This window comes from Anser anser (genome assembly GCF_964211835.1).
Source record: "Anser anser genome assembly, chromosome: 1".
Lineage (NCBI taxonomy): Eukaryota > Metazoa > Chordata > Aves > Anseriformes > Anatidae > Anser > Anser anser.
Window position 1 is genome coordinate 127,907,065 of NC_139720.1, and position 12,777 is coordinate 127,919,841.

The following is a 12,777-nucleotide window of genomic DNA, read 5'->3' on the forward strand; positions in this document are numbered from 1 at the left end:
TCTGTCAGGAAGAAGGAAATATCAAAGAAATTGCAATAACTCATCACGTAAAGGAAGGACACGAGAAAGCAGACCCTTCACAGTTTGAACTTCTAAAAGTGCTCGGACAAGGATCCTTTGGGAAGGTTGGTAACAGACCTCTTGTGGAGTAGTATTAGGGAATATCATATCGAAGAGTGTTGAAGAATTAAATATTTAGAACAGTCACATTGCATTAAGGCAATGTTGGTGGTCAAAACTGCTTTCTAAATTAGTGCTAATTAGTGCCACCATAATCATGGCAGGTCTTCTGAAGTGGTAAATTTATTCTAGTTTGTATGTAGACCTCCGAGATGCATGGAAAATTTGACTTGAAGTAATCAGATATTCACTGTTAAAAAGGAATGTCATTTTGCTTTAACTACTTTTCTATGTTTGAAGGGGACAAGGTTTGAGAGGTTTTTTGGTATGTAATACTAGTTGCTAACTCACAGGTTATCACCAGTACAGAAACTACAGACAATATATTTTTGTAATACATTGTAATTTTAAATAATAAATTTTAGGCAATGATGGTCATTGAAGTAACAACTATATACTGTGGCATTGTTCATGCTAGGCATTATCTGTCAGAATTTGGTTAAGACACAGTATAACTGGATACTTAATTAAAGTTCTGTTAAATACTCGTTCTCTGGCATTTTAGTGGGTATTCTCCACACCAAGATCTCAATAGGTGTATGTGGCCCATACCTTTAGTTGTCCAAATCAAACTCTAAATGAAACATTAATTTCTTGTGACAGAGAGATATTGAGAAAGAATAGAATTTACAATGAAAAGCAACAAAGCTTTTAAGTCCATTTTTAGCCTTAATTGAAGTTCTGAATGTAGTGTTAGCTCTCTAGTATGTTAAACCAATGTTAAACCAATCTTGGATATTGGGGAAAATAAGAATAGTCAGTTCGCTTCTCTTGTAGCAGAAGAAAGTTACTATTGATCATGTTATTGAAGCAGCAGTTCAAATTAAGCTTGGAAATCTGGATGTTTATAAACTACAAAGTTTTGTACTCAGTCTAATGAGAATACACTGGAGAAGCCTGATGGTCATTTGTGATGTCATTTGATTACATACAGAACAAAGATCATAGCTTTTATTTGGAAATCTTCAAATCAGGAGAAGTAAGTCATGCAGGGGCAAGGAGATGTAAGCTAATGAAGGATGATTTCAACAATTCCTTTGGTTCTGTTGATATTACTAAATTTAATGCTATAACTGCCTTTTTTCATGTTTTGAAAAAGCAAAAAAACTACCTAGCTGAGATATAATGTAAAAATGCTCATCTTGTCCTCAATTGCTTTAGCATTTAGAAAAAAAAAAAAAAAGACGATTAGTGTTTAATTCTTTTCTAAAAAGTTTAGAAGATATTGCAACTACTCCTTCAGTTTAAAAGTCTAATCTATATGTTTTTCAAGCGTTGTTAATATGAGGGATTACAAAAACAGATAAAACTAGTCTCATACAGCACATTTAATATTCTCATTTACCACAACATATCTCTGTGCTTTTTCATAAATTACTAGAAAACCTGTGGCAAGTGTATATTTCGCATTTCAAAATCAGGAATATATCTGCATCTTAGGGTTATTAAAAACAACTCCACTCAAGAAATCAATAAAAGAATTTATACAAAAGAAGGAAATGAAAGACACTTTAGTTGAGGCTGGTTTTACTTTACTGATACATGCAAAATTCAATCAATGCATATTAACTACGTTTTTGTGAAACAAGGTTGGTTCTCACTATTTTATATGTTGCTAAAATGAATTATTAACTATTATTTTACATAACTTTGTGGATAGACTTCTGCACACTAATTTATTTTCATATCAGGCAACTACTTCATTAGCACTTTTGTTATACTATCTTATAAATTTTATTAAGACAGAGCTACTTAAAAGGTTAACATCAATAAGCTTATTTTTACAGAAGTATGTGATTATAAAGTTGAATTTTGTTTCAAATTTTTCATCTAAGTGAATCCAAATTCATCCTTCCCTTTACTCACTGAAATCAATGAAGTTAAACCAGAATTAATTTGGCAGATTTTGCCTTGAATGAACCTTTTAGATTATGAAATGAAGTAATAGTATGTAAAAGTGCAAGGAAATTTCTATTTGTACTTTGCAGAATCTAAAGAGAACTTTCAAAGAAAGAACTAGTAGCAGAACTGGGAGGAGTAAACTCAGATTTTATACCGAAGTGTATTCATCTGAGTTACCTTTACTTTCTTTTAAGAATTCTTTTTAATTTTCCATGCAGGTATTTCTTGTCAAAAAAATCTCAGGATCAGATGCCAGGCAGCTTTATGCAATGAAGGTATTGAAAAAGGCCACCTTGAAAGGTAAGCACTGTTAGGGGCAAGAAGGTAGAGAAATTGTAGATGTTACTACCAGAAAATAATCTTTACACACGGGCTATTCTAAAGATTGTATCTTAGAACTTACTTCTATCAAACTGCTTTGTGTAGTAAACCCACAAGGATCTAGTAAACAGTACAATGTTGATATTAAAGGGGAAAGTAGGTTCAGTCCTTTGCCATGTTAAGTGTTAGGTCCCTCTCATTGGTGGTGGTTTAAAAGAGTAGTTGCATTGTATCTGCCACCTGACTTGCTACTGAGCTGTTATCTGAAACATAATATCCTTTCTTTTTTAACTTGCTGTGTGTCACAAATGAGACATTTAATACTGTTTGCTCAATTTACATTGAGGTTACAATATTTAAAAATGTATTATGCCAGTTCTTTTATTCTAAAATCTCTAAGAAGAGGAGTTAGTTTTCTGTATATCAGTACATTTTCCCAGAACTTTTGACACTTGCTCTTGGATGTAGGGTATATTTGAAGAAATATTAAGTTGTCTTAAGCTAAATGAGCAAAAATTAGTTTTAAAATGAGTCTTTAAAATATTTTGTTTCTCGAGTGGTCACAAATGGTCACAAATGGTATCAGTAACAAAATATGTTCAAACCTGCACAATCTCAAATCTGTCCTGGAGAATTCCATAAGATTTTTGTTTATAGTAGATTAAAGTGATCTCTAACTGCTTAGCCAGAATGTGTATTTATTGTTTTATGTCATTGTTTAATACTTCAGTCTATTTGTATTGTTTTTTAAGTCACAACTGTACTAGAATTGCAATGATAATCTTGCCATTGCTCTGACAATTTGTGGAACTTCACCTGTGTTATTGATATAATACTGATTTGCAGTTTTAACATGATTTAATCTGAAAATATTCACAGATGAGTTGTAAACAAAAACTTCATACTTGTATTGAATTGTGAACCTCTGTTAAAATGTTGAACTTCGCATTTTTCTGCCTAAGATCTAGTGCCAAATGTCTATCTCAAATCTCATTATACTTCACTTTCGTTTAAAACTATTAGGGTGTGAGTGGTTTTTGAACAGTTTCCTATATTTTGATTAGTCTGTGTTGCTGCACAAGTTATTCTCATTATTTACTTCCTATTTTTCTGGAATTGATTTCCACTCATTTAAGGTCCTTTGATATCCTCAATAGCCTCTCATTTCCCAAACCTGTTAATAGCTGAGAATTGGAGTCAAAGGTCATTTAGCAGTTGCTTTTTTAAGATGTTTGAGAGTTTGTCTTCATCACATTTTAATGGTGGTTTAGCCTTATGCATAAAAAGCATGGTACAAGTTGTGGATCTAGTTCTGCCTGCACATGGGGAGACTGATAAACATTGAAATTGGACGTGTGACTTGCAGCTGGAGAAGGAGATGGTCTGAGGCAGTAAGCACTCAAGGATGCAAAAGGCTGGAACAGAAAACTGACACTAGCAGGAAGATATCACACTTTTCAACTCTTTATCTGAATTTTCAGTTGCTTTTGAGTGTCATTTGGTTCCAGTTTTAGGAAGAACAAAGTTGAAAGCAAATGAAAGTTACTGTTAAAATCTTAATATGAAACTGATTGGAAATAATGCTCTTTTTCTGTAATTGCAACTTCCTTTGAGATCTAATATTGTAATTTAAAATAATACGCTGTATTGCTTGATTTGCCTAAGGTTCTTTAGTTCTTTTGAATCTGTTTCATAATACTATTTTTGTGATCTAAGTGTCTCAAATCTTCTGCATACACAACAGTGACCTGTAGGCAGTCGTTATACCACAGTATATAATGTGAAGTACATCAGGAAATGTAGGAGTGATGCTGATTCATAATGTGATTTACTTTTTTTTGATCTTGCTCATGTTGTAGTTCGAGATCGGGTTCGGACAAAAATGGAACGTGATATATTAGTAGAAGTTAACCATCCTTTTATTGTCAAGTTACATTATGGTGAGTTGGAGGGGTAAAATAAATTATATCTTAAAAATGGGAGCTTGTTGAAGTACTACCTAACAGTTACACTGTAGTTCAGAGAATCATAGAAAATTAGTGTGCTATCTAAATCCTGATTGCGCAAAGGCTTGCTGTGTAGTAATTTTCATGTAACTCTATGTACACGGTTAATTTCATACATGGTCTTAAATCTTTATGGGACTGAGAGTCTGTAGTTCTCTGCTTTATTAGAAAGGGCATTTACCTATCTGTATCTAGCCATTCTTTTCCAAAACCTCTTGTCTTTTATATAAGTCATTCACTTACTTTTTTTAAATTGATTTCTTACCCTTGCCATGCTCTGTAGAAAATGTACAATGGCATCACTGCTGGTTTCATTAAAATTGGTGGGAAAACTTCTTTTATTTTTGTTGCATGGACAGCCATAAATGTGTATTCAAGTTGAGGGGGAGGAAATTAATACTCTTAAGACATTATGCAGAAAGTAAACAGGAAGAAAAATAGTTTAGATAAACAGAGTAGTCTTTATTGTTCAATTCACATTTTTTTCTTTTAGAGTCCATTTTTTCCTACAGTTCAAGTTTCAGATCTCTGTCACTCTTTAATGTGGCTTAAATAATGTTAGATTACACTATTTTACTTGTCACTTTTTTGCAAGATAGACTATATCTTCCTCCAAAGCTGAGTTTCCAGAAGTTTTAGAATACATACGTTAGTTACAGATTTGTCAAATCTGTACTTTCAAAATCTGGAGTGAAATGTTGACTAACCAAGGTATAGCTTAACTTTTTAGGTATTCCATTGATGACTTGTTTCACTTTCACATGGCATGAGAGTTTCTTGGTCCATTGAAGAAAAACATTTAATAATTTTAAATACATTTTTACACAAGGAAAAAGAGGAATAATTCATTTTAATAGATGAAAATGAGGGTGAAAGGTAAAATAAGGGTGAATTATTGGGTAGGTTATTCTTCTAATAATGGGTAAAATTAGATAATGTTTAATGTTTTTAAATGATCTTTTCAGCTTTTCAAACAGAAGGGAAGCTATATCTTATTTTGGATTTCCTCAGGGGAGGAGACTTGTTTACACGTTTATCCAAAGAGGTAAACTTTTTTCTTTGAAAATTGTATATTGATAAAATTTGACTATTTTAAAATTGCCTATATTAGAAAAGTTTACTTCTTATAATTCCATTTTCATTGAATAAGATTTTGAATAGTCTTCTTTTAATGAGCTACGTTTTTGCTTCATTGCTTTTTTGCACAAAGTCTTTCCATGAGAACACTCGGTAATTTACATCTTTTCTGAAAAAGTCTTAGACAAGCAATATTTCTGCCTTGCTTTTTATACCTTGCTTAGATGTTCTTCTCTTGCTACTAAATCTAAAGATATGTCAGAACATGGATTTATATGAAGTAGTTATTCAAAAAAAATCCATGTTTTTTTTCTTGATTCCTAAGAAAGAACGTATAACACTTTCCTGGTGATGACTATTTTATCTTAAGCCACTCAAATTTTATAAGATTTAATGCAGATAAGTTCTTTATAGGTACCTGCATTTAAGCTAACGGTTGATAACTGACAGAGTGAAATGGGCATGCTGGATTTGTTTCATCCTCATATGAATTCATCTGATCTATTCAGAATCATAGAATCATTAAGGTTGGAAAAGACCTCCAAGATCATCTGGTCCAACCATCCCCCTACCACCACTGTCACCCACTGAACCATGTACCTAAGCAGCACGTCCAACCTTTCCTTGAACAGCCCCAGGGACAGTGATGCCACCACCTCCCTGGACAACCCGTCCCAATGCCTGACTGCTCTTTCTGAGAAGAAATGTCTCCTAATTCGCAACCCAAACCTCCCCTGGCACAACTTGAGGCCATTCCCTCTAGTCCTATCACTAGTTAATTACCTGTGTGAAGAGGCTGACCGTTCTTTAGGTCAGATCTATCTGATAGATCAGATGAATTGCAGTCTAAAAAAATTTTAGACTGCTTTTTATCCATTAACTACAAAGGAGAAAGTGATTAATTCAGAGCAAGAAATCTACACTGCAGATGTTTAAGTTTAGGAGAGATTAATTTCATTCAATGTTTTCAAAGAACATAGTGTGGGTGTATTATCAGTCTCATGGGATCTTTCGTTCTTTGAGCTTTTAAGTGTTTCTTGTAGAGATTTCCGTACTTCTTCAGTGTACCTGTACTAAATATTAGCTTTTCTGTAGAGGTAACATCAGCAAGTACTTCTTGTACAAGCTTTGGTATTGTGTCCTTTCCTTAAACTACTAAGATGAAAATGTGTTATTTCTAATTCTTGCTTAAAATAGTGGTTGTCTGTGATCCCTGTTGCTGTTTTTTTCCCCAATCCATGGGGGAAAATCATCTGAAGATGGTACTCCTAATTTTTTTAAAGCAGTTCATATTAACTGAGGTAGAATCAAGTCATGAAGAAACTTATTTTTTTTTTTAACTCTGAGCAGTTTAATTGCAATTTTTTTCTCTCACTGGATCACAACAGTTGTTCATATAGTAGGAATAGCATGTTCAGAGGCCCTGAGCAACCTGATCTGTTGGGTGGCATCGCTGCCTATGGCAGGGGGGTTGGAACTAGATGATCTTTGAGGTCCCTTCCAACCTGAGCCGTTCTATGATTCTATGATTTCATTGAATCAAAGCAGTGATTAGTTCCTAATAGAAAATGCAGATTGCTACTGAAGATCTTACCTGTGCTTATTCGTGCCATTTCCTTAGTTACTATCCATGTAACTCCTTTATGATGGTACTTAGAGAAATGCTCTTCAAAAATGATGCATATGCTTTTCTTCTCTCTTTGACTTTGTAGAAGAAATTCAGATGTTTGGACTTTAGCTCATTTGTCTAGAAACAACATGTTCACATCCAGTGAAGAGGTAGTCACATTCTTTAAATGCTTCCCAAAATTTTTCAGTCCTGCTGCGATATCTGTTTGTTCTCTTGGGCAAACAGAAGTAAATAACCTCAGTTTTGCAGAAAGTATAGTACAATATTGCCTTCAGAAGTTTGTGAATACTGTGAATCAGTATTGATTATAAAATTCTAGACCTTTTCTAATGAACCAATTTCAATTTCTAGTTTTTTATAAAAATCAATGTGAATATTAAGAAGAAACATTCTGTAACACTAGATTGTCTGGACCGTTTAGTTGGTGCTGATGTAAGATTTAGAGGTTTTGTATGTAAAATATTTTCTTTTTTTTTTTCAGGTGATGTTCACAGAAGATGACGTTAAATTTTACCTAGCAGAATTAGCACTTGCTTTAGACCATCTACATAGTCTTGGAATAATATACCGGGACCTAAAACCAGAAAAGTAAGAATCTGCTGCAGTAAATGCAATGTATTTATTTGATTTGTATAGCACTTCTACCAAAGCGCTTCCCTTTCCAGCTGTTAAACTTTAATTTTCTATTTAAATTTGCTATATAAAGATACTATATAAACTGAACAGGGAAGGAGATGGGGGAACCTTGTAGGGTTTTTTTTAATTAAGTGTTGGATTTAATTTCCTCTCAAACAGGAGCATCTAGATTGAGTGATATGCCAAGTACTATAATCCATGTTACTATAAGTAAAGAATATACTGAAATGTGTACCTTTCATTTTCCATGTGCTTTAGAGTGTACAATGGATAAGACATCATTTTAGCCTTCTGTTTTTGTCATTATTGTAGAATTAAACTTAATTAGACTTAAAGATAAACTTGGAATATATGCATGATACAGGGTTGCAGTTGAATGCTACATATTTGCATTCAAAAGCTTAACGATAAACATTTTTCCAAAGCTGACTTTTAAAATATACTGCAGTAAGAGCAGAATGGAGTTTAAATGTTAAATATGAAAATAATGCGTCACATGCTAATTTAACCTATTGACAATCAAGAAATTACACTGAGAACTTAAAATAAGCTTGGAGCTAAAATTCCAGTATAGGGTTGCCTCCCAATACATTAGTCATCTCTGTCTCATTCAATGACTGCATCCTGTTCTATCTTTCCTCCAGTAATTTTTTTAGTGTTAGAAGACGTAAAGAAGAAAATGTCAGCAGTGTCATCTGGAACACTTAAATGTTTCAGATAAAAATGCCAATATTTTTATGTATGCTGTAGTACTACTCTCTACCTGGAGAGGAGTCTAAGTGAAAATACAATGTGCATCTCATCTGTTGTGCTTGATGAGGTAGTTAACCTACTCTGCCTCATTGCCAGGAAATCTGTAATGAGTCTGAAGTCCTGATGTCCTTGGTGATTCCACTTCTCTGTCATGGCTATATGGAGGACCTGAAAAGTCTATGTGAGAACTGTCTTATGTAAAGTGTTGGTGGAAAAGACCGAGGATGAGTAACAAGTATTACCTAAGCCAGCTGTTAAATGGGACTTCCATTAGCGTAGCTTGTTCTTTCATGCCTTTCCTGGAAATATGACACAAATTTTAAAATGTTTAGCCTTGTCTGACAAGAAGGGGAAAGATTCATTCTCAAATCAGAAATTTGAAGACTTTTGGGGCATGAGGTTGCACTTGAAAATGAAGAGGGAAAGGGATTATGTGTAAACTTTTAGAGCATTCTGTTAAGTAATTCCGAAGTGAGAAAAAATAGCCTCGCTAGGTGAGAAAAGATCTTTAAAAGGCAAAGTGAGAGAACCTCGGTTATGTTGCTGACATTTACTTGCAAGAAGAAGTCTTGCCAAAAGACTGAGTAGCTACTGCCTCAAATATAGCATTAAAAAGAAAAAACAAATGTCTGTACCAATCAAAGAACCTTGCTTTTAAGCCTTGGAAGTAACTGATTCAAAATCCTATCAAAGGCTGAAATTGCACATTATTGGACCATGAGATAGCAATAAGTCTCTCAGACTGTGTCTGTACTGTGAGATGATGTTTCCCACCATGGAAACTGGAAAGAGGAAAAGGGATGGGCAGGGGAAATGGACAAGCAGTGTGTGTCTGGGTCACCTCTCATCACAGGGAGGAAATGCAGCTCCCCATGGGAGAAGCAGGAGGAACTAAGTCCACAGTGTAAGTTGTGGTATAGAGTCCAGTCCTGGAATACTTTGTATGCTTTGAATCGCAATTATATTCGGTGGTTGTTATGGAGAGCTGGTATCTCGCATAGTGTGACCTTTTTGTGTCATTGAAATAGACAGAAGCATAAGGCCTACTCTTTACTCTAGAGCCAAAGGATATAGGGCCTTTGGTAGAACATAAAGATATCTATTACTTGATGTTAATTAAAGTGGTCAACATCCTTTGAAACTATAATTGCAAATTAATATATATTTTGCATACATATGTAAACATAAGTTCTTGCTTAGTTTAAGAAAAATAGAAATGTATCTTTCATTGACACAATTGATTAAAAAAAAAAAGAAAAGATACACATGCTACAGGTCTCCAAAACTGAAGGTTCAAAATGGAAGTTACTATGTTCCATGCTGAATTAAACCAAATAGTTGAACAAAAATCTGGTATGTTGATTCTGTTTTATAACCTTTAATAATAAAGGATAGAAGGGAAAAAAAAAGTGTACTTCCAAAGTATCTCCTCCTAATGATTCATTTTCACGCACGCATACTTCTGTGTGTCTTTGTGCATACTGTTCTGTTTTTTCATAAATGTTGCCAGTACACTGTCTGAAACAATAGTTAAAAGATTTTTTTTTCTTTTTAGCATCCTGCTTGATGAAGAAGGACATATCAAATTGACAGGTGAATAAGAGGAAATTGTAATGCATGAATTTATTCTGTTCATAGTAAAACCTTTGAATTTCCCGTTTGTTTGGTAGAGCAATACAACAAAATCAGCAATTTTAATTAGTAGGTAATTTTGCTGTGAGGCGGAGCAGATAGTGTAATTAATTTGGAGTAAATGAAATATATATTGTGTTCTGAAAGTATATATTATGGACCTACAATAATTGGGAGGGGAGGAATCTGTCCTCCCTATGTGTATATTTAGGTGTGTATATGTATGACTGGTAAAGGCATCACCTTTCACATTATGGTAAAGATATTTACTGTGATTGATTTTAAATAAGTGCATTTTGAACTATTGTATTTTTTTCCAGATTTTGGCTTAAGTAAGGAGTCAATTGATCATGAGAAAAAGGCCTACTCTTTCTGTGGAACAGTGGAATATATGGCACCAGAAGTCGTTAATCGACGAGGACATACACAGAGTGCAGACTGGTGGTCTTTTGGTGTTTTAATGGTAGGTTTCTGGTAAATGCAAATAATAGCAAAACTGCTTTATAAGGTTTGGTGAAACAAATATTAAACTATAGGGAGATCTTTAAATGAATTGTAACTACCAAAAATCCAAATTACATGAAATTAATAACAGTACTGCAGAGTTTGGATCAAGTATGCGAACTAGGTCTCATGTCAACACCAACAATATGCCATCCTATTGTTATTGTTGAATTGAAATACGCATATATTGTGGTTTGAATGTTACAGAGACTAATAGGAGTACTAAAATACGCAGGAAAAGTACTGTACCTTCCAAGTTGGGAAAGACATAGATCCAAATTTTAAATTTGAGTTTATTCTCAAGTGGCAAAAAAAAAAAAGGCAATAACTTTCTGATTAGTCTCCAGTGTAACTACAACTTGTCAGAATAATGACAACGCTTGCTTGCACATACCAAAATATTGACACTGAGGTGATATGGGATATAGTAGCTCAGAAGAGTCATCTTTACAACGTTCCTGGAAGGAGCTAACTTCTGTTGAGTTGCAGGGTCAGGGGGAATAATGTGTATCAAGTATATCTTTGGAGGAAAAAGCAGATCATGTTTGGTACTTCAGGAATGCTTTAATGGCCTTTAATATTTATAACGTGTGCATTTTTCATGTGAAGATAAACTAATTGTTATTTTTTAAAGGAAATGTATGTTCCTTATTGCTTCTGTAGTACATATATAACTGTAAAAGTACAATACGTGTGCTTTTTAGTATGAGTAGGACTTTTTTGTCTGAAAATAAGTCATCATACCACCTTTTAATCATCTGGAATGCTGTTGTGATCTGAAAACTGACTATGTAAAAGTAGCATCTGATGACTAAACTCTCTCCAGACAGAAAAGCACAAACATCCTCAAAACCACTCATTTTATCAGTAAGAACACATTTTATCGTTACTGTAAGCTTTGAGCATCCAGTACGTAAATTAAAAGAGAACTGCAAACTAGTGGCAGAGTATTTGTTGTCGATAATGCAAACATAGTTAAACTTCAGCTTTACTTTATGGAGCTGAAAACCATTGTTTTGTGCTTATGAAGTGCATGTTAATATTGAAAATTGCTGAAAGATGTTAGACATGACTGGTGTAGTTTTAACAGTCTAAAGGCACTGCATTTTAAACACTTTGGCTTCTGTTTTGAATATGAAAATATGACCTTAGAAAGCACATTCTCTAAATTAGTGCATGCAATATAGTGCAATTTTCTCTAAGACATATTTTTCGTGCCTGCATCGCTAGTTCACATGCTAATTTTCATAGGCAATCTGTGTGTATCCACTCTTAAATCATTCTTAATTCAAATCTGCGTTGATTGAGAAAAATTGAAGTCATTGTGTAGTATCAGTATACAGGATCTAGATGAACAAAAGTTATAGCATAGAAATTGAGATCAGGAAGATAATAAATTGTTTGGCCTCTCTTTTGCTGTAAGTCTTTGTAAACCCATCCTTGAGCAGTAACTTTAAATTTGCCCTTTAAAACACTGAGTGCTTTCACGAGTGCCAGACATCTAAAAATATTCATTTTAAGTTTTCGGAAGCATTATGCATTTGTTGAGGTACTTACTGTCCTGCTGAAATAAGTAAACGATGGTGACTAGGGAAGGCCAATGTTGACTTAAAGTACTATAGATCTGTTGGTCTTGGACTACAATGTTGGTTTTTTTTGAGGGGGAGTGAGAGCGGGACAAAGAACACACATGCTGAGTTATTTATGCAAGTAGGTATGCTTGGGACAAATACGATCATGCTAAAGAAACTTTTTATTATTAATCTAGAACATTTCAAGAAAGCAAAACATGCAACACCACAAATCTGCTTTCAAAAAATAAAAATCTGCAAGTGTAGTTTATGAAGCAGATCAATCTAAAGTATGTACAACCAAAAAGTGAATTATTTTTGGTAGTGTTGGTTTAAGCCTTGTACCTTTTCCTGACAATTGTGGTAAGAACTGTTAAAGTAGTGCTTTTTTATGTTGGCTTTATATTAAATTTAAAATACAAAATACAAGTATATGAGTGAAAAGAATAATTGGAATACAAAGTATCTAGCAGTAGTGCAGAGTTGGCAGCCCTTTTTCTTCTGATTACTTTATAAGGTAATAAGAAATTTTAAAATGTATTTTAATAAAAAGGATTTTTAAAGA

General features: G+C 33.7%; 1 protein-coding gene across 4 annotated transcripts in view; it reads left to right on the plus strand.

The window, feature by feature from the left end:
• RPS6KA3 (ribosomal protein S6 kinase A3) overlaps positions 1–12,777 on the plus strand; it is an 84,932-nt gene that overhangs the window by 37,324 nt on the left and 34,831 nt on the right. For all 4 annotated transcript variants that reach the window (XR_014588637.1, XM_083850060.1, XM_083850059.1 and 1 more), the window contains 7 exons: positions 9–125; positions 2,301–2,382; positions 4,263–4,343; positions 5,375–5,454; positions 7,598–7,704; positions 10,061–10,098; positions 10,458–10,600. Coding sequence is in view for 3 of the 4 variants with exons in the window: in XM_083850060.1 (XP_083706186.1) it covers positions 9–125; positions 2,301–2,382; positions 4,263–4,343; positions 5,375–5,454; positions 7,598–7,704; positions 10,061–10,098; positions 10,458–10,600 (648 nt within the window). In the remaining variant the exon portion in view is untranslated. The remainder of the gene's footprint in view (positions 1–8; positions 126–2,300; positions 2,383–4,262; positions 4,344–5,374; positions 5,455–7,597; positions 7,705–10,060; positions 10,099–10,457; positions 10,601–12,777) is intronic.